This window comes from Salmo salar, chromosome ssa05 (genome assembly GCF_905237065.1).
Source record: "Salmo salar chromosome ssa05, Ssal_v3.1, whole genome shotgun sequence".
NCBI lineage: Eukaryota > Metazoa > Chordata > Actinopteri > Salmoniformes > Salmonidae > Salmo > Salmo salar.
Window position 1 is genome coordinate 63,137,557 of NC_059446.1, and position 27,976 is coordinate 63,165,532.

Below are 27,976 nucleotides of genomic sequence, written 5' to 3' on the forward strand. Positions count from 1 at the left end.
AGTGTGTCCCTCCCCATAGGCCCACATACACTCATGCCACGGTGCCCAGTAAAACTTTCCTTCCCTCCAGTACTGTACAGAGCTGTCGCACAGTGCATCAGTGTGATTACATTGAAGGAGACACACAAATAACTTACTCCGTGTCCATATTGCCTCATCTAGCTGGCTAAAAGGGTACAGTTATAGTATATCTCTCACATTTACATCAAATGCTTTTGAACTCTTCCATTAAAAAGCCCTGTCTGCCAGTGGGTTAGTGGCAGGGGGGAAAACTCAGTCTGGTGCACAGTTCTACACATGAGTGTCTATCCACTCCACATATTGAGCAAACAGAACAGAGGCATACAAGGGGCCTGACCCCTGGTGTAACAGCGCTATTTGAGAGTAGGTCTGAAGAGCTCTCACAGGCTGCGGGCAGCCCATCAATCCCCTCAGAAAGTGAGCTACAGGGTATCATATACTGTATGAAGGAAAAATAACTAGCCTGGCTGACTGGGACACCAAAGATATTTTCAGTGAAGAACACAACATAACTTCACTTTTAATATTGTATTTGTATTCATGTATTTTTGTGTGGTTGAGACAAAGATGTCTAAGACCAATTTCCCCTCAGGGACAATGATTATCTGATCTTACGGTCCTGTCACAGCTACAAAGCAGCGCCACTAGCTAACTTTGAAGTGCTGCCCTGAGAGGTGCCTCCTGGGGCGAGATATATTATTGGTTTGAGATGTCTGCGTGTCCTCGTAGACGTAGACAGTGATTTAACAGGAGGGTCACCAGCCTTGACACATTCATGTCCATTGTTTATTCAGCAGGGTGTAAAATAACCCCAGACATCACAGACATGCCCCCTGTGGGACACTGTCTCTGTGTCCCAAATGGCACCCGTTTCCCTATTTAGTGCACTTCCTTTGACCAGGTAGTGCACTATATAGGGGATAGGGTTCCATTTGGGATGCATCCCGTCTCTGGGTAGTGGGTAGGAAAATAAGCACTGCGGTGACCTCACTCTGATCTCCCGCCAGGGGATCTTCATCAGTCACCTCAGTCACTGAGCTCACTACTGCCATCTGTCCCAAACCCGGGTCTGCTGTGACTATGTGAGCCCGCTGAGCTAAAGCCAAGGGATTAGGAGACACAATAGGTTCTGGCATGACACATACAGTACATTCAAACACATGTAAATATGGTATCCCTGTCTGCCTAGTACATTTCAGGTCACAATCAGCAGTAGAGTATGAGACAGAATGGCGGTAAGGAGTAGGGCTGTCATGGAATTTTGGATGATGGTTATTGGCCAGCCAAATGCCCGTGGTCACTGTAATAACCGTTCGAATAGCAAAAAATAAAAAATAATAATACATATTATTATTTATTTTTGAACACTTTTTTTTTCTCCTCTCCTCCACTCCTGGCTGCATGTGCTGCCATATAAATAGAACAGGCATCCCCAATCAAATCAATGATGGCATAACGGCTGGACTGGCAGCCATTGCGAATGTACTTATAGAAGCAAAACAGGAAGTAAAAGCAGGAAGTGTCCCATTAATATGTGGTGTGATTTGTTGATTCAACTCAACTGATATTACAAAAAATACATTCCATTGCATGAGCCACATCATGAATGAATATTCTACATTACCATGGAAATTATTGCATCACAGTTAGGGTTGTGGCGGTCACGAAATTTCGTCAGCCACTGATTGTCAAGCAAATAACTGCTGGTCCCACGGTAATTGACCGTTAATTAACCTAAACACATTTATCATTTCCTGGCTTCCACACATAGTCTACAAGCCACTGATGCAGACATTTGGAACATCTACATTTAAGAAATCCATGTAATATAGCCTACACATTCAAAATAAATCGATTATTTATTTTAGACAGGTCTAAAGAAACATGATATGAAGAAAATGTAGTCTATTTCAGAGGAACAGAATAGCATACTCTGAGTTGTCCTTATGTTAGGTCCTGATCTGGCTATGCCATATGTTTGTGGGCTACACTAGTTAATTTAGCAGACAAGATTTGCTTAGATTTCCGTGGCATTATTTTATAGTATGAAGAATACAAATAAAATAGAAAGGATATTTTCTCCAAACTATTTGAGGGAGTGTGCACATGCGGCTATTCTGTGTTGAGCGGTTAACAAAGAAACAGGTATTCCTATATGTTTAATTTAGAGTTCTTAAGTAACTTTAGTTGTGATATTTGAGTTTTAATAGATTCTTAGGCTACATGACGCGACTCTAATGATGATTTGAAAAAAGTTGCATTAACGGCATGAGCTCTGCTTTGTTTTTGTGTAGGCTGTACACACTTCATCAGTCTCTCCTTCACAATTTGACAAGCACTTGATAATGACTCGAATTTCCCGGCAGCATCCCCTTTGTGTGGCCGTCATGCCCCCTAAAGAAAAGACATGCCTTTTGCGGCCAGTGGTTGTTGTGCTGAATATAATAATTGTAATTCCCTTCATGCGTGCTGTGTGCTCCAAAGCACCTCTCACTCACATTTATCTCCTTCACCTCATTGAGTCTTTCTCACAACTGCGCACTTCCTTATCCAATTCCGAGGAGCATATTGAAGATATTGGAAGAACTGTCCACATTTACTTTCCGTCAGCCAACAAGATGAGTAGGCCTAATGAACAACAAAAGCACTGCCTATGTCAATCTACTATCCCCCATAGTACAAAAGTTGACCTATTTTATTTTAGGAATCCCTGAGCTGACAAGGTAAACATCTGTTGTTCTGCCCCTGAACAAGCAGTTAACCTGTTAGGGCTAGGGGGCAGTATTGACACGGCCGGATAAAAAACATACCCGATTTAATCTGGTTACTACTCCTGCCCAGTAACTAGAATATGCATATAATTATTGGCTTTGGATAGAAAACACCCTAAAGTTTCTAAAACTGTTTGAATGGTGTCTGTGAGTATAACAGAAATCAAATGGCAGGCCAAAACCTGAGAAGATTCCATGCAGGAAGTGGCCTGTCTGACAAGCTGTGTTTCATCTTGGCTCTTTTTATTGAAGACTGAGGATCTTTGCTCTAACGTGACACTTCCTACGGCTCCCATAGGCTCTCAGAGCCCGGGAAAAAGCTGAACGATAGAAGCAGCCTCTGGCTGCAACACATTATCGCTTTTGGCAAGTGGCCGATCAGAGTACTATGGGCTTAGGCGCGTGCCCGAGTCGACCGAATGCTTTATTTTCTTTCGTCTGTTTACCTAAACGCAGATTCCCGGTTGGAATATTATCGCTTTTTTATGAGAAAAATTGCATAAAAATTGATTTTAAACAGCGGTTGACATGCTTCGAAGTACGGTTATGGAATATTTAGAATTTTTTTGTCACGAATTGCACCATGCTCGTCACCCTTATTTACCCTTTCGGATAGTGTCTTGAACGCACGAACAAAACGCTGCTGTTTGGATATAACTATGGATTATTTTGAACCAAACCAACATTTGTTATTGAAGTAGAAGTCCTGGGAGTGCATTCTGACGAAGACAGCAAATGTAATAACATTTTTCTTATAGTAAATGTGACTTTGCTGACTGCTAAACTTGCTGGGTGTCTAAATAGCTAGCCCTGTGATGCCGGGCTATCTACTGAGAATATTGCAAAATGTGCTTTCACCAAAAAGCTATTTTAAAATCGGACATATTGAGTGCATAGAGGAGTTCTGTATCTATAATTCTTAAAATAATTGTTATGCTTTTTGTGAACGTTTATCTTGAGTAATTTAGTAAATTCACCGGCAGTGTTCGGTGGGAATGCTAGTCACATGCTAGTCACATGCTAATGTAAAAAGCTGGTTTTTGATATAAATATGAACTTGATTGAACAAAACATGCATGTATTGTATAACATAATGTCCTATGGTTGTCATCTGATGAAGATCATCAAAGGTTAGTGCTGCATTTAGCTGTGGTTTGGGTTTATGTGACATTATATGCTAGCTTGAAAAATAGGTGTCTGATTATTTCTGGCTGGGTACTCTGCTGACATAATCTAATGTTTTGCTTTCGTTGTAAAGCCTTTTTGAAATCGGACAGTGTGGTTAGATTAACGAGAGTCTTGTCTTTAAAATGGTGTAAAATAGTCATATGTTTGAAAAATTGAAGTTTTTGCATTTTTGCGGTTTTTGAATAACGCGCCACGCGATTACACTGGCTGTTACGTAGGTGGGACGATTTGGTGCCACCTACCCTAGAGAGGTTAACCCACTGTTCTCTGGTAGGCTGTCATTGTAAATAAGAATTTGTTCTTAACTTGCCTAGTTAAAAAAATATATATATATAATAATTCTGTGCAAGAAATAAATATTCCAAACAGTCTGCGACAGTTGTAGGATGCGATAGATCCCAAAATAATACAACCACTAGCATAAAAAAAAAACATTTTACTCAATGTGGCTGACTGTCGTTCTGCCCCTCAACAGATTAGAACGTTGATAAACGATTAGGTTATTTATTTCTTCACATTATAAGCGCAGCAATGTGCACATGGAAGTAGGCTATACGCGCAAATGTTCCATTAGCAAGAAAACACCATTATCAAAAGGGAACACAAAATGTGATTATGCATGCAATGCTTTTATTATAAAGGTGCATTTTTATGGTGAAAATTATCTTCCCCAAACTTGAAACTCATGCGCTGTGTATGTATGCCAGTTAGGCTCTACACCCCTTGTAAAGCAGATTAATGTGCTTAATTTTAAGAAGTTATTTGGCCACTTTTGTGATACAAACCTTATCAAAACATATAGGCCCATGGGATAGGCTACATAAGGGGTGGGACTATGATTTGAAAAAGTCCCCCAAAAAACGTATGCATTGTTTCTTGCCTTACCCTGAGCATCATTCACAAGTGATAATATTTAATTCACAAGTGATACGCTAATATTGTCACCCATCAGACTATTCTTGATTTAATCTTGTCTTTACATATACTAAATAATGTGTGAAATTTGTTTTGATTTAGGATGCACCATTATCATGCACGTCTCAAAAACGGGGTCAGGAAAAAAATATACATGTCATCTATGCACTTAAATAGCAAATGAGCTTTTTCTGTGGTTCCTGTTTTTAAGAAAAGCACTGTGCTTAATATTAGGAAAGTTGAGAAATAAATATAGTAGGCCTAGCCTATAGAACGCTGATGGGAGCCTCCTCTTTTTAATAGAGGCCATCACTCTGTTTTCTCAGGTCTATAGAAATGTTGCGCAACATGAGCTTATGGGGTCTCTTCATGAGAGTGTGTTTGATTAGATTTTTGAATACATTTGCATTGAGTTCAGAGTGATTAGAGGGATAATAGAGTGCTGAGTACAAGTCAGTTAGCAAGTTTGGTAGGCTACCAAGGACCATCAGCAGCATCAGAGCTTGGAGAAGCCTATTTACTGTGAATAAAAAGGTAACGTGGAATTTGACTGCCTTTATGACTTGTGGTTGCCGGTGTGGCGGTAGTATGGTCACCATCACAGCCCTAATCACAATAACAAGGAGCCATTGCGAGTGTACCCATGAATATGCCAGGGTTCGCAGTTCCAAGCATGTTTTATTCATTTTATTTATACGTTAGCTATTTCTACGTTTGCTGCAAGGAGCAGCAAAGTTTCATTATGTTGTTAATTGTCCATGTCACCGTAGAAACGGACTCAACCACAAGAATGCCCGGCAGTCCCATCTCTCTCCTGTGTTCGTTCCACAAAACCAAAAAACGAATGATTTAAAAAAAAATAGTTAAGACCAATAGTTTATTCTCACAATGGTCTTCATCCATGACCGTCGATTACACGGTTATACGGTAATTGTGCCAGCCCTAGTGAGGAGACATGTGGCACAGTCCAAGCCAATCAGAGAGTGGTGACTCACTGTCCTCTGTCACAATTGGATTAAGATGTCTGGTCCACTTCCTGGGAAACCTAACAAGGCTCATCAGACACAGGACAGGAGGGCACACAGGCCAAGCCAGCTGTGTGTTGCAGTGGGTGATACTGCGTGTGTCTGTCTGTTCTCCTCATGTCTACAATAACAAGAATATCACCAGAGGGGTGGATCATCACAAAGCAAGGATCAATCAGCCGGCTAAAATGAATACACATTCAGATGTAACTGTTGATCAGAAAGCTATGGGTTATTGATCATATCAAGTTGTTCATACATTTCAATTTCAAGTCAATCTTTCTCTATGAGCTATACGAACTATGGAGTTTTTAAAGATGATTCAGGAAAGTAAGCTGGCTAACTATTTGATCCTGGTGAATGGGCGAGGAGGAGGATAGGGTTTGGACAGCACTGAGGTGGGTGGGATGCGCCAGGAACAAACACAGTTACTACAGCTGTATAGACTGTTCGTTCCGTCAACAGGTAGTAACATGGCTGACTCAGTCAGTCAACCAGTCAGCCAGCCAGCCTGCATGCCTTCCTGCCGGTCTGTTTCTCTGTCTGTCTGGTTGTCTGTGTCTGTCCCACATGTGACTCAGAAGCTCTTAATCTAGTCCAAAACGTGCCAACTTTAATATGGTATTTCAATCATTTTTATGCACCAATATAATCCACTCCATAACACCCATTTAATCAATATAATAGCCTACTGTACTTATCCCCCAGGCTCTCAAATACAATACAGACGTTATTGTTGATATGTACTCTACAGTAGGCTGTGAAAATAATGTATGCTGCAAAATAATGTCAACAATAATTAAATATTTTACTTGATTATACCAATGATCACAACAATAACAATCCATTACAAACTTGGAGCCTGTTCTACACCGTTAATGGACTGGAACACTTAAAGGACTGGTTCTATATAGGTCCTATACAGTATCGTTACATACCCAAATCCAGCAGCCAGAATTTGCAGTTTTCTGAGGGTCCCGCTTGAGAACTCATATGGTACAGAGGACTAACAGCAAAAATAGACTGTATTCCATTTGCCATGGCAACCTGCCCTGGTACTATTCAAGTTCTCACACTGTTTAAAGTCCAATTCTTCAAAATAGTTTTATAAAACAGATATAGAATCATGTAGTTTAAGAAAAAGCTACAGGAAGCAGCTGTATCCTCTAGCTCAGATGAGATCAGTCTGCTGTGTTAGTGGGATGGGATCTGCTCTCTCTTCTCTACTCTCCCAGAGAGTGGGCTGTTGTACTGTGAGGGCAAGCCTCTGTCCCAAAGGAACATTTAGAATCAGACGGCACACTTTACCGTAAAACCCCTAGTAGAAGCCACAGCCCTCAAACACCATGGGCTCAGCTTCCACAAATCAAACTTTATTTGCCACGTGCCGAATACAACAACTGTAGACTTTACCGTGAAATGCTTACTTACAAGCCCTTAACCAACAGTGCAGTTCAAGAAGAAGAAAATATTTACCAAGTAGGCTAAAATAAAAAGTAATAATAAAAAGTAAGACAATAAGAACAACAATAACGAGGCTACAGTATATACAGGGGCACCGGTACAGAGTCAGTGTGCAGGGGTACAGGCTAACTGAGGTAATCTGTACATGTAGGTGGGGGCGAAGTGACTATGCATAGGTAACAAACAAACAGTGAGTAGCAGCAGTGTACAAGAGGAGAGGGGGGGGGGTCAATGTAAATAGTCCAGTGGCGATTTTTATGAATTGTTCAGCAGTCTAATGGCTTGGGGGTAGAAGCTGTTGAGGAGCCTTTTGGTCCTAGACTTGGTGTTCCGGTACCGCTTGCCGTGCGGTAGCAAAGAAAACAATCTATAACTTGGGTGACTGGTGTCTCTGACAATTTTATGGGCTTTCCTCTGACACCGCCTATTATTTAGGTCCTGGATGGCAGGAAGCTTGGCCCCAGTGATGTACTGGGCTGTTCGCACTACCCTCTGTAGCGCTTTACGGTCAGATGCCGAGTAGTTTCCACACCAGGCGGTGATGCAGTCAGGATGCTCTCAATGGTGCAGCTGTAGAACCTTTTGAGGATCTGGGGGCCCATGCCAAATCTTTTCACCTCCTGAGGGGGAAAAGGTTTTGTCGTGCCCTCTTCATGACTGTTTTGGTATGTTTGGACCAAGCAGTATGTACTGGAGAAATGTAGCATCTTTGGTAGCAGCTTTACTTTTCAGCACAGTTGCAATGTCCTTATTTAAGCTAAGCTCAATACACTTACATTAGTTTTATTTCTGACAAAAACAATGCACAAAGAGAACTTTCAGCAGTGTGACTGACTGTAGCTGCTAAGGTGCCTCTCACACATTTGTACAGTCAGATCTCAATCTACCCTGCAGTGCATACAGGGCTGGAGGAGTAAAACGGACAGCCCATACAAACTCTCCCTGTTCATCTGTGTGTTTTCACATCAGGATCTCTGGGCACTAACCACAGAGCCTGTTTCCTGTAAGAACCAAAACACACACACATACATGTGTGCAACGTGCACAACACACACACGTGGAACACACACACACACACACACACGTGCGCCACACCAAAAAAGCTAAGGCCTCCCTGGTACCTTCGAGAAGGTAACCGTTTTAAGCTGAATCAGCAACTGAAGGGAGGTGTTGCTATTGTCTCTTTAGCACATTTTAGAAATACGCTGAACTTATTGATGGTCCCTATTCCCCCTACTGTACACTTCGGTCCACACTGATCTAGCTGGGGATAGTCATAGTGGCATTTCCTAGTCCAGGGATCCTCAACTAGATTCAACTGCGGGCCAATTTTTTCTTGGGCGGATGGTCTGGGGGCCGGAACATAATACAAAAATATATATATTTAGAACGCAAACTGCCCGCAAGAAACCTAAACAGATCAAATATTTGACAAAAATATGAAACATAATTTCAAACCGATTACATTTGGGAACATTGTCCTGCGTAGGGTGCCGTCTTTCAGATGTTAAAAAGGGTGTGCTGACCGTGTTCACCCCGGTTTCATGGCTAAATTCCCAACCTGGCCACATTCCATCATGACCACCTAATCCTCCCCCTCATTCCTAATTGGCATATATCACTCCTCACCTCTCCATCTGATAGCTGATGTGTGGTGAGAGTTCTAGCACAAAAATGGCCGCCATGCATCACTGAGGTGGGTGCTACACATTGATGGTGGATGAGGTGAGTTTCCCCCTACTATGTAAAGCTCTTTGAGTACCTCAGGTGGTATGAAAGTGCTATATAAATCCAATCAAATATTATGAATTATAATTATTTGTATACGATCACCAAAGTCTCTCTATTATGCGTGGGAATACTTGGGAAAATATTTCCAAAATGTCAATCACTTGGAGCTGATTTTCTGCTGTTTTTACAGTCTTTTATGTCCAACAAAAGAAATTACAACAAAAAGATAAATAAAACCATCCGCAGGCCACCAGTTGGGGAATCCTGTCCTAGTCCATGGTCCTATAGTTGGAAAATACAAAAATAGCCAAAAAGCAGTAGCTTTGTCTAATTGAGTTTACAAACTTAATTGCAAAAACATCACAGGAGTCACATCACCAGCATTTTCTGAGAACTTGTGGGGTTTACACAAGCTATGACAGCTACTAATTCACCACAGGCAACCAGCCAGCAAGGGCTTTGTTCTAAGTCCAAGGGATAGGGAATGCAATGAGGAAAAACAACGAATGAATAGTCTTCCTGTGAGTTAGTGAGACACATCCATCCATCCCCTTCTACAACACCCAGACATTTACCAGGGCAAACCTCCTGCTCACAGGCTGCACTCATTCTGGCCCAGCCATGCATCTGGGTGACAGCACCAGTCGGGAGTAGGAAGATCTTCCCACCCAAACCCCTAACCCGTTCACTGCCCTGAGAAAAAGGCCTAGGTCTACATGCTCTGCTTCATGGACAAAGCACCACAAAGACAAGGGGAGCACCAAGGACATGTTCATCCTCCTAGTTCTAAAGGAGCCCTGCTGAGGGGAGTCTTCAGTCTGCATAACAATTCACTGGCCACTACAGAAAATAGGAAAGCTATGGCGCTCTGTGGGTATAAGAACGGACCGTCTAAGAAGTTCTGATGCTCCTACAGGTGCTCAGGAAAAACATGGGAAAAAGCACACATGAAACTTGAAGGTAGCAGAATAATAAAGAACTGGATGGGAAATCCTTAAGTTTGTTATTAGTTAGAGAAAACCATCCAAGTGTGTAACATGCATCAAACACTACCTGGTTTAAGCCAAAATACAGGATTCCCCACTCCCTTAGAAAATGATGAAGAGCCTAATGTTTAGGAAACCTATCAGCATATAATTTTTTGCCTTATTTAACTAGGCAAGTCAGTTAAGAAAAAATTCTTATTTACAATGAAAACCTACCGGGGAACAGTGGGTTAACTGCCTTGTTCAGGGACAGAACGACAGATGTTAACTTTGTCAGCTAGGGGATTCGATCCAGCAATCTTTCGGTTACTGGCCCAACGCTCTAACCACTAGGCTACCTGCCGCCCCAGGTAGCCTTGTGCCGCACCATAGAAACCACCCGTATATAGTACACAAACATCACCTCTATCTTATTAAAGACCAGGACAGGGGGAGGGCGGGCCGTCTGACTGGAACAAAGCTTTACTGAGTGACTCAGTCAAGACAGAACAGAAGCTCCAAGTGCCACCCAGGTTTCTTTGATCTCATCCCCTGGGGTCTGGAATGGGGTCAGGTCATGGAGCTCAAGAACTACTTCTCCTTTGAAGAAAGAAAAACCACTGTCCAGTCAAAAGGACAGGGTCACATTGAAGGCCACACGGTAACAAAACGTTTTGTAACAGAAACAAAAATGCGTGTGTTTTATATTTGACAAGTTCAGGTAGTCTCTACCTGTTTCAGTCAGTTATCTTCCATTTGGTGCCTGACGGATATGAACCATGAGAGACAGGCCACGTATGCATGTATGAATTCCCAGAGTTAGTCATGTCTATATGAATTCCCACAGAATAATGTAGGTGGTAATCAATATATTTTCCACAGCAGCACGTGAGTCATCAACACTAATTCTACAGACTGTAAACCAGAGCACCTGGAATCCTTCACTGGCTGCAAGTACACACTCGCCCACTAGAAACCCCCTGGGACCAAGGTACAGACGGTGCCTGTGTGTGTGTGTGTGTGTGTGTGTGTGTGTGTGTGTGTGTGTGTGTGTGTGTGTGTGTGTGTGTGTGTTCCAGACCTAACGGTAGATTGACGCCAGACATTCTTTTTAAACTTTAGCTGAACATATCATTTGATCTCCAGCACCTACTCAGAACCATTTGATGTGTGCATGTAATTGTTTCCTGTACTGTATTCCAGGTGCCTCACAACAGCAAGGCTGAAAGTGTGTCTGTGTATCTGTGTGTGTTCCAGCCTTCTCAGTCCCAACATCAAGGCCTACCTTTGTGGTGGTGGTTGAATAGTCCTTCCATCTCCATACTGGAGCGTGAGTGAGCGATGCAGAGCATGGCACAGGGTACTATGCCCTCCTGGGCAGGGGAGCGGTCCGTGGTCCTCACCAGGCACCAGTCTGGCTTGTCATGGAGCCTCTCCAGCACCTCCACCGTCTGACCCCTCCGTACAGTCAGCTCAGAGCTGCTGCCATTACTAGCCACAAAGTCATGGATGACCACGGTCAGCTCACAGCCACCAGAGAGCTGGAGAGAGGGAGGGATGGAGAGGGAGAGAGAGAGGGAGCATGTCAGATTTACTATAAACATTACATGACATAAAGGAATAGTTTGAGGTTATGAAGAAACAGCCTGAATGTATTGATGTTTAGGAGCAGTATCATAATGAGGGTGTGAAATATAACTACATTTCATTAAATGGCAAGATTCTTAGGATGTACTAATCAGTAATAGCGAGTCTATTATTAGCATGTCAACAACTGAGTTCTTATATGGGTTTGGAGGTCCCCAAGTCCCCCCTGAGAACTGCTGATTTGCCACTTGTCAGTCATTCCGTTTCCCCAGACCCAGTCTCAGTCACAAGGCTAGTCTAAGAGCTTATTCTGATGGCCATCAGAGCAGCCGCTCAGCACAGTGCAGGCTCCAAACCAACCACATACTGGAGCTACCGGAGCTCAACTCTACTGAGTTGTACTGTAAACATGTCGTTCTGGTGAGTCACTCGCCACACATTCAGATGCCTCAACATGACCCAAGAAACGCTCTGACATTCTAAAGCAGTAGATGCAGGCGGAAAAATTCCATTAAACTACCATATACAGTATTCCATTCAAACATACATTGACGATGACGGGCACATCAGGGACGTTTCAAACAGGGAAATCAGTTACACCCTCGGCAGTTCCACACTGACAACCCGTTCTTCAAATGACTATCAAATCAAACCAATTACGGACTCCAACCAACATCCAATCGACATGGCTAGTTAGTAACTGCTAGAGATCCATACATACCCTTTGGTAGTGAGGCAAAGCCAGCGAGTTCAAAAGCTGAGCCACCGGACCTGAGTTTTTATTGTTCTCCATGATTCTGTCCTCTGTCCTCTTCTCCTTCATACTCTGATGCTCCTGATGCTGAATCTAATCCATCAACGCGACACAAGGTTAACTTTAACACTGAACCACACTGACCTGAGGCAACACGCAAGCCCACCTACTCTCATATCCCTTTGCCCGGTGGCCCTCTGATGGTATCTAGGTACTATATACCAGAGCCAAAGCACTCCCTTTCTTGTCTACTGTACCAGCTGTGCCTTCTCCAAGGAGAGGCTGAAGATATGACACTGACACAGAGAGCGGTAGAGCTAGTGGGAGGCTGACACACTCGTTGACGCGTCGCCGACACACAACTCCACTCTGTCATTGCCTCTCACAGATCTCACAACACCAGGCGAAGAGGCAGAGAGCGAGAGAAAGAAAGACAAAGAGAGGGAGGCAGAGAAAGAGAGGGAGAGAGAGAAAGGAAAAAAGAGAGAGCGAGAAAGAGAGCGAGTTGACTGTGAGTGATTGTGCCCTGCTTTAAAGGAACCACGGCCCATTAGTGGACACGAGAGGACACAAGGACTCTCCCTCATCACCTCTCTGTGACCTTGACTGGCCCTCTCTGTGTTGTTTTCTGTACCCTGACAGAACCAGAGCTACACTGTGTCAGGAAGGACACTTACAGAAAGGGACATACTATGCATGTCTTCCAAATGTCACCATATTCATTTTGCTGTGCATTATTTTTGACCAGGAGTGCACAATAAAGGGAATAGGGTAGCATTTGGGAATCAACCACTGTGGCTAAGTCAATTTGAACCTAATTCCTTGAATTAGGAGCATAGCTGCATAGAGCAGAATAACTGCAAGTCCAGCTTTGGCAGGGAAACATGGTCCCTAAAGAGGCAGAGTGTTTGTGTGAGAGTATATAGCTCTGACTGTGAGTAGGAGTGATATCCTTCTGTGCTGTTATTGCCTGATAAAAATCACACTATCTGTCCCTTCCTGAAGAAGAGCCATGTTTCTCATGTTCATCTCTGAGATGGAAAGGAAAAGTCTAACGAAAGTTTGGTTTTCAGACAGTCCCTTATCAGGCAACAGGTTCACAGGAAGCCAGTCCAAATTAAAATGGTGTCTTGAAATACTCATTTCTAATTTACTTGTCTGGTTGCGGTCTCTCCTAAAAATGACTGGATTTAGAGGCTACAGTTTGAAATGCTGTTGAAAAGACCGCTCTAGAGTCTAACGTGTCAAATGATACTGTGAAGACCTCCGCTGTTCCACAACAGAGACCAACAGCCATCGTTGGTGAAGCCCTAAACTGCAGGGATTGTAGCAGCAGACCATTGTCTTACATCAGACTCCGGAGTTGGCAATGTGTCGTATTTGAATGGCGTAGCTGTTGGAAGGAAATGGGCAGCATATTATGACTCACCTTATCGCTGTCCAGTGTGTTCTGAGAGGTACGGGAGGCGATAGAGATGGTGTCTGGCTGACTGCTGGCATCACCCTGGCTGTCCAGGTCATCTACATGACTACAGAGGGACAAGAGGAAGAAGACGTCAATCAAGATAGGGCGGGGCAGCTCTCACAATCATATACTGTTGGGGCACTTTAATGTTAGGTTGTCCTGCGGTATTGACGGGACAATAACTGTAATGTATAAAACCAATGTTCCATGCAGTCGGTCCTGTATGGTCTGTAAGAAAGGCTGTGAGAAGCGATGAGGTTGATACAAGGTGGAGTACTGTACTGTACCTTCTGCCCTTGTGTTTGACTGTGGTGGCCTTGGGGATGTGAATGGGCTCCTTCAGGGCTCCTCTCAGGTGGATGGTACGCTCCTGGATTACCTCCCGGATGTGTTTGATCCAGTCCTGCTTGTTCTCTATGCTGGACGCCTGAGGGGAAAGACGGACGGACGGTCAAGACAGACGGGCAGGCAGAAAGATCTCAGTCCACACATTCCCAGTATTTCGACACGATCTATGACGCAACACTAACTCTACACTCGGAGCTGTTCAGTCAACACAGTCAACCCTGATGCCTTCGTCGATGCGTTCACTGAGTCACAGTAATTATCCCAATGCTTCCTATTTTTTTTACCAGAGTACATCGACAGAACACACAAAGGACATTTTGTCATGTTCCTGTCATTCACTAAGACCCTTTCAATCGACTACAGTATGTTTCACAATTGAGGAATTCCGAGGAGCCATTTAAAGGGCCCTTCAGTGCTGTGTGAATGATGTGAATGACGTGGACACATAATTAGCATGTGACTCACTCATGTCTTCATGGGAACTATGCAACAATAATCAAGAGTATGCTGCTTTTATATAACGGACAGATTAAGATGGGCAGTCTGCCATTATATAATGTGTATAATATAAACATAGCATGTGTGTGTGTGTGCTGTGACTCACAACGCATCAACATGCAGATATGTTTCGAAGTGCATGAACTGTTATGCAAATCTTCGAACTTGACCACATAGGCCTGGTAACGCCCACTCAAAGAAATATGTTTTGGGCGGAATTGTAGGAGTACATTTAGTGGTCATCAAATCTTAGTGGGTTGAACTTAAATCTTTAAAACACACAGTAATACCCACTTAAGGGAATACGTTTTGGGCAAAAGTGGGAGTAAATACATAAATATTCATTGTGCCTGATTGTTTGCTGGGTTACTGTTAAGTCATAATGTCCCAGTTACCTTCAGCACCATCTTGTTGTCTGAACTGGGGGTCCTCCCAACCCAGAGAGCAAACTTACACGGGTCCCCCTCCACGTGTTCTGTGACACCCAGCTCTGAAGTCTTAGGAGCAGAGAAAACACAAAAACAGAGTTAGAGAAAGAACAGGAAAGGAAGAGAGTAAATATAGGTTTGATATAAAACTATTTGAGATCCGCGCAGGCAACTATTTTGGTAAATCATTCATTGATGTGAATGGGAGACGTTCATTTAAGTTAAGCGTACAGATCTCAAGTCTGAGTTCCAGCCATTGTGATGAGAGAGCAGACAGGTTGTGCTTACAAAGAGCTTGCTCTTGTAGAGGTACTTGTTGCGTCCGTTAGAGTCCTTGACCTCCTTGCTGAAGACCAGGGACATCTCAAATAGGAAGAGGTGGCGCTCGCGTCCCTTACGGATCAGAGTCTTGGGATCCCACACCTGGAAGGACTCCTGCAGGATCAGCTCTCCTTGGGAGTCAATATTCCCATCGAACCCTGGAGGGGGGAAGAGGAGGAGGAAGAGAGGGTGTCACGTCCTGACCATAGTAAGACGTTATTTTCTATGTTAGAGTAGGTCAGGGCGTGACAGGGGGTGTTTTTCTATGTTTTGTATTTCTATGTTCATGTTCTAGTTTTGTATTTCTATGTTGGTTTTGTTTGGGATGATCTCCAATTAGAGGCAGCTGGTCCTCGTTGTCTCTAATTGGAGATCATACTTAAGTAGGGTTTTTTTCCACCTGGGTTTGTGGGAGATTATTTTTGAGTAGTGTATGTTTCACCTCTGCGTCACGGTTTGTTGTTTTGTTAGTTCAGTTTATGGTTTATGTATCGCATAGTTTCACAGTGAAAATAAAATGTGGAACGACACACACGCTGCACTTTGGTCCGCTTCTCCTTTCGACAACCGTGACAGAGGGGGCTGTCAAGTTACTTGACTCAAATAATAATTTCTAAACCTACACTTCTGTTCAAAAGTTTGGGGTCACTTAGAAATGTCCTTGTTTTTGAAAGAAAAGCACATTTTTCTATCCATTAAAATAACAAAACTTATCAGAAATACAGTGTAGACATTGTTAATGTTGTAAATGACTATTGTAGTTGGAAACAGCAGATTTTTTATGGAATATCTACATAGGTGTACCGAGGCCCATTATCAGCAACCATCACTCCTGTGTTCCAATGGCACATTGTGTTAGCTAATCCAAGTGTATCATTTTAAGGCTAATTGATCATTAGAAAACCCTTTTGCAATTATGTTAGCACAGCTGAAAACTGTTTTCTAGGCAGAGTTCCTCTGTCCAGTGTCTGTGTTATTTTGCCCATCTTAATATTTTATTTTTATTGGCCAGTCTGAGATATGAGATTTCCTTTGCAACTCTGCCTAGAAGGCCAGCATCCCGGAGTCGCCTCTTCGCTGTTGACGTTGAGACTGGTGTTTTGTGGATACGATTTAAAGAAGCTGCCAGTTGAGGACTTGTGAGGCATCTGTTTCTCAAACTAGACACTCTAATGTACTTGTCCTCTTGCTCATTTGTGCACCGGGGCCTCCCACTCCTCTTTCTATTCTGCTAAGAGACAGTTTCGTTGTTCTGTGAAGGGAGTAGTACACAGCGTTGAACGAGATCTTCAGTTTCTTGGGAGTTTCTCGCATGGAATAGCCTTCATTTCTCAGAACAAGAATAGACTGACAAGTTTCAGAAGAAAGTTCTTTGTTTCTAGCCATTTTGAGCCTGTAATCGAACCCACAAATGCTGATGCTCCAGATACTCAACTAGTCTAAAGAAAGCCAGTTTCATTGCTTCTTTAATCAGAACAACAGTTTTCAGCTGTGCTAACATAATTGCAAAAGGGTTTTCTAATGATCAATTAGCCTTTAAAAAAAATCAAACATCACAGGAGTGATGGAAGCTCATAATGGACCTCTGTACACCTATGTAGATATTCCATAAAAAATCTGCCGTTTCCAGCATTAACAATGTCTATACTGTATTTCTGATCAATTTTATGTTATTTTAATGGACAAAAAAAGTGACCCCAAACTTTTGAACGGTAGTGTATATTCCATGAAAGCTTCCTGTGAGTTAGCCCAGCCTGCTCCACTAGGAGCTAAAAGGAATCTCCAGTAAGTCAAGGCCTAGTCCTCCTACTACAGATAAAAGAGGAAACCCTTAGCTAGTTCTAAGTATATTTACTCCTACCATCCATCATGCTGAGGTGCATGGCGTCATTGGCTCTCTTGGGGACACTGAGCATCACCTCCAGACCATCCTTGATCTCCCCCTTCCCCTCCTCACAGCAGGTCAGCAGCTCCTGAAGAGGAAACACACACACACACACACACACACACACACACACACACACACACAGAGAAAGAGAGAGAGAGAAACAAACACAAAACTTCAGGTGCATTTCACAAACCTCAAAGTCCAACGAAAGATAAAGGCTGTAAAGGATTGTGTTCCATGCAAGATGCAGTTTAGCTTCCAACACTGTAGCTTTGTTGACAACAAGCGATATGTTCTACAATAAACAAGATCGTTATACAAGCTAGATTACAGAGGGTGAGAGAACAGAGGGTGCACCAGAACCTCTTGTGTTGTATGTTACATACTTATTACAGAGAATCGTCTAGCGACTGTTTCTACTTGGCCAGTGTACAGTACCTTGAGAAGCAGCTGATACTTGGTTATTCTCTGGACAGGCTTGATGAGGTATGAGGATATGGAGTTGGCCAGCCGGTGCCTCTGTTGAATTTCCTGGAAACCAAAAGACAGAGACGTCTTAAAGGGCACAGAGATGCCGAGGCAGCAGTCGCCAGTGTAATCCTGCTCCTAGACCTAGACAGACAGCACTGATGGAGAATGGAGATACCCCTCTCCTCAGAGCTGGAGGTCACTGACAGCAACCTAAGGTCAATCTTCTGTGAGTAGGCTTCATCTACCCTTCTTCCTCCCTCCTGTACTACCACCACAACTCCTGTTAAGATCAGCCTCACTGCCAAACCCCCAGAAATCACCCGAATAAGCCAGATTTGGAGGCTACCGTCATAACTGATATACCAGCATAATATTGCTGCCTTGCATTTATTCAAAATTATTAGCATAAATAGTACTTCAAAGGATCTGATTCAAAAGACCACAAAAGACCACATGGCAGAATTTGATTAGTGGTTCAACATTTGATGTATTAAGTATTTATAGTATGCCTAAGTTGGTACTCATCTACACGTACATCAAAATAGGGCCCTGCATGCTCCAGAATGAGCTGGGTAGAGTCTGGTTTGTTCTTGCAGTAGTTCACATACATCTGGAACTTATCTGCCTGCAAAATGGACACACAAATGTTAAGAGACACAATATTCCTGCAACATCTCAGCCATGTCAACCTATGTCAGTGGTGTAAGCTGGCTTGTCCAGAGAGTGAGACACTCACCCAGGTGACAAAGCAATGACCCACATCCTCAGGTAGCTGTTCGTATTTCTCCAACTCCTTCAGGAAGATGCTGTACAGAAAGGGAGAGATCAGGGTCGTATTCACTAGGATCCAAACAGAACTAAACGGGTCAAAAGGAGGAGGGACTACCTGAACTTGTCCAATAAGAAACGCTTGTTTTCATTATTATTTATGGTGTGTACTAATGAATAGGACCCAGGTTGAGTTACTATAGACTGGCCTTAGGTTGACCACTCCAGTGCATCTAGAAGGCAATGGGAGTCCGGTGTGGGTAACTCCAGTACAGAACACTAACTTGTGGTGGAACTCGTAGAGGTCCAGCATGTTGCCAAAGATGATGTGCTCTTTATTGACGATGCCTGGAGGGATCTCCTCAACACCGCTGGTCATCTCCCACAGGTAGGTCTGGAAACCACACAGAGAACAACACTACGTCTTCACCTGGTTGTAATCCTGACATCTGACATCTCTACAACCAGAAAACCACCAGATGATAAACTAAACAGATCAATCAAGCATACCTTTTGCATTGCCCTTGGGCCTTGGCTTACATAATGTTTTCCTTTCAAAAAATCAATCCCTTAGGGGCCACTGTATAGTCTGTCAGTAAATGAGCGTGAATATGTCACAGGTTGAATGGAGTGGTGGTTTCTCAGTACTTACATCTGTACACTCCCGCAGGTCTCTGACGTAGGCCTTCTCTGTCTGAATGAGCTCTGCCATTATGAACCTGGAAAAAAAAAAACTTGTGGGAACTGCAGCAGCGAGCGAGCGAGCGAGCGAGCGAAAGAGAGAGAGAGAAGAGAGAGAGAGAGAGAGAGAGAGAGAGAGAGAGAGAGAGAGAGAGAGAGATAGAATGGCTTTTGTTTGGGTCTGTTTTGTTTGAGTCAGGGACAAATGTGAGACAAATGTCACATTTGACACAGCAGTGTTTCCCTCTTTTCGGAGGAAAGGAAAAGGTTGGGAACCACTGATATATTCTGCATCCCAAATGGCACTCTATTTCCTATATAGTGCACTACCTTTGACTAACGCTCTGGTCAAATAAGTGCACTATTTAGTGAATCGGGTTCCATTTGGGAACACGTACAGTAAAACTGTACTGTATGTGTGCCCCTGAAAAATATTGTTTTATTGTCAAATACACCAGATAGGTGCAGTGAAATAGTGAAATGTGTTGTTTTACACAGTCAGCCATAGTAGTACGGTGCCCTTGGAGCAAATTAGGGTTAAGTGCATTTGCTCAAGGGCACATAGACTTTCACCTTGTTGGTTCGGGTAGTCAAACCAGCAACCTTTTGGTTACTGGCCCAATGCTCTTACCGCTAGGCTATCTGCCGCTCTTAAAAGGTGATAAATGGAAAAGGGGACGAGATTGAAAATGCTCTAGCTGCTATGCAGTTTGAGGTGATAGTATGACCTTATTCTCATGGTGATAGTATGACCTTATTCTCATGGTGATAGTATGACCTTATTCTCATGGTGATAGTATGACCTTATTCTCATGGTGATAGTATGACCTTATTCTCATGGTGATAGTATGACCTTATTCTCATGGTGACAGTATGACCTTATTCTCATGGTGACAGAATGACCTTATTCTCATGGTGACAGTATGACCTTATTTTCATTTCAATTTAGCATGGCCTAAATGTGTAAGTCTTACACAGAGCAACATCAAACACTAAGTCCCAAAAGGAAAGGGCAACTAAATTACAAGTAGCTCAGACTTTTTCGATGGCCTCATTCTTTCAATAACCTTCCAGTGGCTCTGACTTTGAAGTTAGATACAGTATCATGAAAATATCTTCAATGAAATAAATGGTAAGTGTTAGACAATACTAATGTTAATTACTGCAGTATGAATACGTTAAATATTTTGGTCACCCGGCACAAACTTTCCTGTCTGGTATTCCCAACTGCTAGTGCTTTGAATGCGTTAATAACAATGATGCTTCTCCACCAAACTGTGTAACCACTGTGTATGTGAATGCTTACTCTTTCCTCCTGGCAGACTTCCTCTTCTCCTCATTGAGTTCGTGGGCAGCATCCCTCAGCTTGACCTCTGACCCTGGGACGCTAGCGGGGATGATGTCCAGCTGCAGCCCTTTACTCTGTAGGACAGACAGGGGACTTTACGAGGCACCGCCGAGGGGACACGGGCACAGACACACACACTCTCACACATGAGCGTGAGCACGCAAATACACACACACACACACACACACACACACACACAACCTCCCCCCTCCCACACATACACCACCTTTCATCGCAACCCTCCACTCCAACATTCCTCCACCCTGTCCTCCAGTACTCACGGCCTTGTTAGAGTCAGAGGATACGATGCCCAGTGCTTTCTCCAGACAGGACCGGTACTTGTCCATGCGTAGGGAGAAGTCTCTGTAGCGCTTGTCCACAGAGGTGACCCATTTCTTTATCTCCAGCGCATGGGCGTGCCCTTTGTCACAAAAGCCATCCGCCAGCTGGATCAACAGTTTCACCCTCTCTTTGGTTTGCTGTCAATACAAAGAGAGAGAGAGAGAGAGAGAGTGAAAGAGAGAATGAACGGTGGCTGTGGGGCGTGTGTGTGTGTGTGTGTGTGTGTGTGTGTGTGTGTGTGTGTGCGGGTGTCAACCACAGGAGCCAAATCCCACTGTGCCAGAGGTTCATGACTACAATAGAGTTTTCTGCCACACAATAACTCAGGAGGCCAGAACATCAGGGACAATGGGCTGCCCTGTGACTGGGCCTCATAGATACAGCATCATAATACCTAGCACAGGGCCACAAACAGGGCAGGGCAGCAAAACACACTAACCGGCAGGGTCCCAAATGGCACCCTACTCCCTAATATAATGCACTACTTTTGACCAGGGTACATAGTGCTCTGGTCAAATGTAGGACGTAGGGAAGAGAGTGCCATTTGGGACACGTCCACGCAGAGGGCCAGTACCCTGCACAACCTAAACAGATCCTAGACAGCCCTACGCGGTGTATGTAGGGGACAGGTTGACTGACATTATTCCCTTTACATCTCAACACACTGGCTACGGTTCTTACAGGCATCACGATCTAAACAACCCATACAGTCTGATTCAGAACGACAAAGGTCAGTGTCTGTATAGAAAATACATAGATTACATCCAGTAGGTGGTGTTTGATAGTGTTGGACAGTGCTGGTGGGGACCTTCACCTTGGCTGTGATCTGGAAGTCTTCGTGCTCCTTCAGTAGCTCCTGTGTGTGGTGGATACTGGATCCGGTGGAGGTGTGGGTCGACAGGTAGAACTCTCCCGTGTCGTGGATCCACTCCAGAGCCTGTGGACCGAACACAACGAGACGAGGTCCAGATCATTTATCTGTCATCACACTAATGTTTTATTCCTATTCCCTAGCCTTCACCCTTTGAGGAAGTGTGCACTTGTTCACGCCCCCTCATGGACATATAGCTAGAATCCTTAATTGAAACAATATCAAAGCGGACTCCCTGCCCCTGTTTTGCTAAACAACTGAGGGATGGGGCTAGAGAAATGTAACCACTCTCAAATCCATAGACAGAGCTTTGGATGCAAGGACTGACCATCCATGATATCAGACGTATAGTTTGAACCATGTTTTGAGGCTATACTGTATTTGTTTACAAGTAAGTCGTTTACAAACATTGCAGTAAAACAAGCTTATATTGTGGGTTCCTTACACCATTCTATACATTTTACATCCACGAGGGGGAAGGAAGATGCAGTCTTCACTGCTGCCTCTCCAGACCAGTGTAATGCTAACACCAGCCCACATGGGGGAGCAAACAGTCTCCAATTGAGATATACTTCAGTCTGCTCTGCTGCACACATTCGGTCCGTCAATCAGCACTGACTAAATGAGAGGAGACGGTTTGTAGAGAATGAGGACAAGAAAGACACTGCACTACAATAAGCCAGTGTTAAAATGTAGGGCATGTAATTATAGCTGTGGTAACACTACTGTTGTGTTGTTACCAGTCTACCGGGAACATAACCAGATTTGGAGGCTTTGGTTTGGTCCTTGGTCAAAACATTAGTCCAACTAGTGCTTAGCTAAGCAGTTTGCACAGGGTTCAACATGGTGGTATGTTATATGGCCCGCCATATTGTTAAATGTCTACTTTCATAGCTTGTGCGTGACCGTGTTGTTGTAGCCATGAATGTTACCGTTCTGGTATAGTTCTCCTTGAGGAGCAGCACTGACCTGCTTGGCGCTGCGTTCAAACACCACATACTGCTGACACTGGTCCAGTCTCCTCTTCCTCATTGTCCAGAAGTGCAGCACCCGGTTCTCTCTCTGGAGCAGCTCATTCAAGATGTCTGACAAAACCACAAGAGACACGTTATCATTTAAACCAAGGCTATGTCACAAAAGGCAAGCTAGTCCTACAGTCTACTACTAAAGCACTTAGGTAGTGCACTATATAGGGAATAGGGGGCTATTTGGGGACACATCCCATCTGTCTAAAAGAAGGCACCTGAAAGGAACACCACAGTAAAGAACGATCTACAGTGTATTTGATTGGGAAGGGAAAAAAGAGCCACTTACTTTTGACCTGTGTTTCAGGAGCCTTGACGTGAGACAGCATCCCTGGCATGTTGACACTGTTTCTGTGCAGGTACTTCAGGAAGACGTCAGCGTTTCGCCTTGCTAGTGTACAAGCCTTGAGGAAGGCCTCCTTCTGCTCCAGGTGTTTGCTGATCATGGGTGTGACATGGTCTGACTCACTGTTAGGGCCCAGTTTATCAGCTCCCCCACACCAGTCCTCCTCACGCTTATACTCCTGCTCCAGGCTCTCCAGCACACTGCACACCTACAGAGCAGCACACAGCACAGGTCAAAACTACACTACCCACAATGCACCACCGAGCCCAAGCTAAGTACATGAACGCAAATACATGGCAAACTGCAGTGTAATACCATATAATACCACCCTATCTAGAGTGGTTAATATACCCTAATCTGGGCCATGTTACTGGGCTAGGGGCCAATGGGCCTCCTCTGGCGGGTTGCCATGGAAACAGTTAGCGATGTCCCACCCACCTGCTCGGAGGTCTTGTAGAAGGCTACAGAGGCGTTGACCAGTTTGAGCCGGTCCTCCATCTTGAGCATGAGCTGCTGCCAGTGGTCGGCCACCTTCTCTGCACAGTCCCGGATCATGTCCATGTCGTAGTGGTTGGCTTGGAGTAGGGCCTCAGCCTTCTGCTGCACCTGCAATGCACTCTGGTGGGTTTTCTGAGGAGAGGGAGAGAGAGAGAGGGAGAGAGAGAGGGAGGGATGTGATTAATAAAAGTGTTTCCACTTCATAAATATTGTTCACATTAACATCTTCAAATTTTCACAAGAACACGGAGGAATGTGATTGGAGGCTACGGTTGCAGGAAAGGAGTCTGAGTGTTATATACTGTGTGAGTGTTCTGCTACCATGACTGTTAACACACCACAGCATTAGACAATATCATTACAATACCATAATCAAATCGATCGAGTAATTGGGATTAATAATCTCCAACAGGGTTTTTTCCCTCTCCTTCCACAGTGAGTAGATGACTCCAGAAACCTGCCTGCATAATCTCAGCCCTGCAGAATCTAGTCCTTTATACAGTACGTCTGCATTTAAAATGAGCCCTGCTCAGAAGAGTTAAAAGGGAAACGTTCTGGGGTGAAAACAGGGGCCTGTTTCTGGTGAAATCAGAGAGGAGGATGATTTATGACCAATAGGGGATGAAAAGAGGAGTGGGGGAGGTTTGGGTTTTTACTGAGGTGTGTAGGAGGAGGGTAGAAGGAAGGAGAAGAGGAGGAGGAGAATGAGAGAAGGAGGAGAGGAGAGGAGTACGAGGGGGCTGGAGATGAGGAAAATAATAATTTGCTGGGTGCTTATATTTGTCCTATTTCACACATGTACAAGTGTGAATTAATACGCATGTTTGAATCGGAAGTGTGTTTTTTTTTTTTACATATCCCACTGTCCCTGAGACATCCTCAGAGAGTGGGGTCACGGCCAGGGTCACGGAGGGAGGAAAAGAGGAGGAGGAAGAGAAGGAGTGGAGAGGGATGGAGAAGAAGGGGAATACATGAGAGAGATGGAACAGAGAGCTACCTCTATGGCATGTTGGAATTGCTCATGTTCCTTCTGTAGCTGTTCTGCCTCCTGTAGAGAGCTGGCTGTGATCAGACCTGCATTCAGCATGGACTCTCCATTACGGATCCAACCCAGCACCTGAAACACACACACGCACGCACACACACACACACACGAAGAGAGAATCAGTAATGGGTCAGACTAAGATAAACAGTCACACACACAGCCCCTACATTAACCACAGACACATTAATAATGGACATGGTAATCATCATCACAGATAAGCACAACCTCCAGTATACAGACCTAACCCACCATGTTGTCACCACCCTGACACACACACACACACACACAAGGGAATACAAGGTAAAGGTAAAGGGCAAGGTAAAGTCAGCTGTGACGCGTCCCCCCTGACCCTTTCGCCTCCCCACCTCTCCTCCTCCCACCCTCCTCTTTGTCCACACAGGGACGGCCAGCCAGAGGCCCCAGGGAGGATTCCACACCGTCTCCTCCTCCCACCCTCCTCTTTGTCCACACAGGGACGGCCAGCCAGAGGCCCCAGGGAGGATTCCACACCGTCTCCTCCTCCCACCCTCCTCTTTGTCCACACAGGGACGGCCTGCCAGAGGCCCCAGGGAGGATTCCACACCGTCTCCTCCTCCCACCCTCCTCTTTGTCCACACAGGGACGGCCTGCCAGAGGCCCCAGGGAGGATTCCATACCGTCTCCTCCTCCCACCCTCCTCTTTGTCCACACAGGGACGGCCTGCCAGAGGCCCCAGGGAGGATTCCATACCGTCTCCTCCGCTGGGCTCCGCTCTGAGTCAGCACTGCACACCTGCTGTGTATCTGACACATGCTCTGTGCTATCACTGCTGCCAAACTCCTAGCTCAGCATAGCGGCTGTGTGAGGGAAGAGGCTAAACGCTGCTCAGTGAGTAACAGACAGACAGAACAACTACTGCTGTATTCTGCCTGGCCTGCTCTCTCAGCTTATAGCCACAAAAACACACATAGGCCTCTCTTCCCTTCCAGGACACGGGTAATCTCTCGCTCTACAACAATGTCCGAATGAGGAAAATGAAATAAATGAATAAACAGAATAAGATTAAAAGATGATGCTCCTGCTGGCTTAGTTTCTCTTTTTCCTCATTTTCAGGCTGTTGGTCATCTCTAAAGGACTGCTCTACTTTCCCAGCACACATTGCAGTGTTTCAGTCTTTCAGAGAGCGACTGCTGGCTAGTTTAGTTCAGATAGAATAGAACAGAAGAAAGATGTGTGCTATTAATGCAGAGAAGAGATGCTAACTGATATATGTATTGGCCTTTGAGAGTTTATCCATCTTAACTGTCTTTTACTTGTATTTCATTTGAAGAAGATCTGGGTTCCAATCCCCTTACGTATTTGATTGTTTTTTGACATGACAGGTGTAAGTACAGAGTGGGAGATAGACGTGGAGAGGGGTACAGAAAGTGGTTAAGGGCACAGACAGTCGGGGCTCGAACCCCTGTTGCCAAGGGGACAGGTGCGGTCTGGATATTAGACAGCTACACCAGACTCCGAAACGAAAGTGACTCAGTGAAGATATTGTAGAATATGCTGTAAATGGTCAATGCCATAAGTCGTGACCATATCGACTGGTCTCATATTTCCCGTTGTACAATCTAATAGAATCAACCCCGTAGATGTAAATACATCTGCTTGGAAAAGCATTTCACGCTTAATATTACATGCACAGAGAGCAATCTATTCATAATCACGTGCTCTCACATAATAATACACAATCACTTATTTCACAACAGCATCTCATGGTTGTCATCCCACATTCACTACTGTACTTGGAAAGAGAAAAAGAAAGAATGAAAGAGAAAGAGACAGAAAGACTGTGTGTGAGTAAGGGAGTGAGAGAGGGTGCAAATGAAAGAGAGAAGAAGTGAGAAAGTGAGTGAGAGAGAGAGAAAGACCACACGAGAGAGAGAGAGAGAACGAGAGAGAGAGAGAGAGAACACGAGAGAGAGAGAGAGAGAGAGAGAGAGAGAGAAAGACAGAGAATGACGTATGTTTACCTGTTTGACCTCGGCCTGAAGGTGGCGTAGCTGGACACACTGTTCCAGATGTCTCCTGTGCTGCTCGGCCGCCACGTCCAGCTCCTGCTGCTTCTCATGGAGGAACTCCAGCAGGTCCTGAACACGTGTAGCCATGTCCACATCCCTGTCACACAGCAACTCCACACCTAGACAGAGAGAGAGGGGGAGAGAGATAGAACAAGAGAGAGAAAGAGAGACAGAAACAGAGAGGGAGACAGAGAAGGAGAGTGAAAAGGAAGGAGAGAGAGAGAGCTCATCAGCTACTGTAGCAAATCCTGAAAACAACACAAAGAACAAAAGCCATTACGCAACCCAAACCTAACAAAAATATTAAAAGAGAGAAGCAAGGTCTCTCTCTCTCTCCTCAAACAAGACAATCAGTCTCGACTACATGTAAAAGATTGACAGTTAGGTAAGCATACAGACATACATCATTAGCTCCATATGGCCAGACAGTCAGACACACAGGAACGAATCTGCCATTAACATTATATTACTTACATTTCACTCCTGTGTTCCAGACCTGCATTGGGCTGCATGGAGTACAGAGCATGTCTGTCATAGAAGCACTGTGTGTCTGTCTCTTTGATGTCCAGGAGAGAACTGCTCTGGGATGCATTCTGATTATGCAAAATCTCCTCTGTGCATGTCGTCATTGACGTGTGTGTGTGTGTGCCAATGCATCCTGTCGTCCTGCAGAACTGCCTAGTGGTTTTACTCAGCGACATGAGTTCATAGGATTACCGTGAAATCTGCTCGTCTGGCCTTGGCCTGCTGCCGCTAGTGTGCCGAGTTCTCCAGAGCTCGATAGCTGGGTTAAACGGCCCTCCCCATTCCTCCCCTCTCCCTATCTCCTCACCCACAACGCTGAGCTGCCCTGGCAGCAGCAGCAGCGCTTTGGCCCATCCGATGTGTCGGTGTGTGTGAGTGTACGACAGAAAAGGTGCATGTGTGTGTGCATCCGTCCGTGTGTATTTCTCCACTACTCACCGCTGGCCTGGACCTCTGTAACGTACTGCAGCAGCTCCTGTCCCTGATGGATGACGTCGAAGGTCAGGTTGTTCATGGTGAGGGCCTTGTCAGCATGGTGCTGGAGCCTCTGCTCTGCCAACGTCAGGTCCTCTGTATCAAACTCACCCATCTGCTGGGACAGCTCCTCATTCCACGACTCCAGGTCTGAGATGATCTGGG

The 27,976-nt window shown here is 44.6% G+C and overlaps 1 protein-coding gene across 6 annotated transcripts in view; it reads right to left on the reverse strand.

Moving 5' to 3' along the window:
* The window catches only part of LOC106605411 (triple functional domain protein), a 134,886-nt gene that overhangs the window by 20,032 nt on the left and 86,878 nt on the right, over positions 1-27,976 (reverse strand). For all 6 annotated transcript variants that reach the window (XM_014201021.2, XM_014201019.2, XM_014201020.2 and 3 more), the window contains 20 exons: positions 27,776-27,971; positions 26,765-26,931; positions 24,717-24,836; positions 23,660-23,851; positions 23,165-23,429; positions 22,820-22,935; positions 21,794-21,916; positions 20,919-21,116; positions 20,596-20,711; positions 19,261-19,327; positions 18,893-19,002; positions 18,577-18,646; positions 18,376-18,465; positions 17,808-17,900; positions 17,343-17,454; positions 15,449-15,639; positions 15,128-15,229; positions 14,174-14,313; positions 13,851-13,950; positions 11,366-11,621 (listed from right to left, as the gene is read on the reverse strand). In XM_014201021.2, the coding sequence (XP_014056496.1) occupies positions 11,366-11,621; positions 13,851-13,950; positions 14,174-14,313; positions 15,128-15,229; positions 15,449-15,639; positions 17,343-17,454; positions 17,808-17,900; positions 18,376-18,465; positions 18,577-18,646; positions 18,893-19,002; positions 19,261-19,327; positions 20,596-20,711; positions 20,919-21,116; positions 21,794-21,916; positions 22,820-22,935; positions 23,165-23,429; positions 23,660-23,851; positions 24,717-24,836; positions 26,765-26,931; positions 27,776-27,971 (2,824 nt within the window). The remainder of the gene's footprint in view (positions 1-11,365; positions 11,622-13,850; positions 13,951-14,173; positions 14,314-15,127; positions 15,230-15,448; positions 15,640-17,342; positions 17,455-17,807; positions 17,901-18,375; positions 18,466-18,576; positions 18,647-18,892; positions 19,003-19,260; positions 19,328-20,595; positions 20,712-20,918; positions 21,117-21,793; positions 21,917-22,819; positions 22,936-23,164; positions 23,430-23,659; positions 23,852-24,716; positions 24,837-26,764; positions 26,932-27,775; positions 27,972-27,976) is intronic.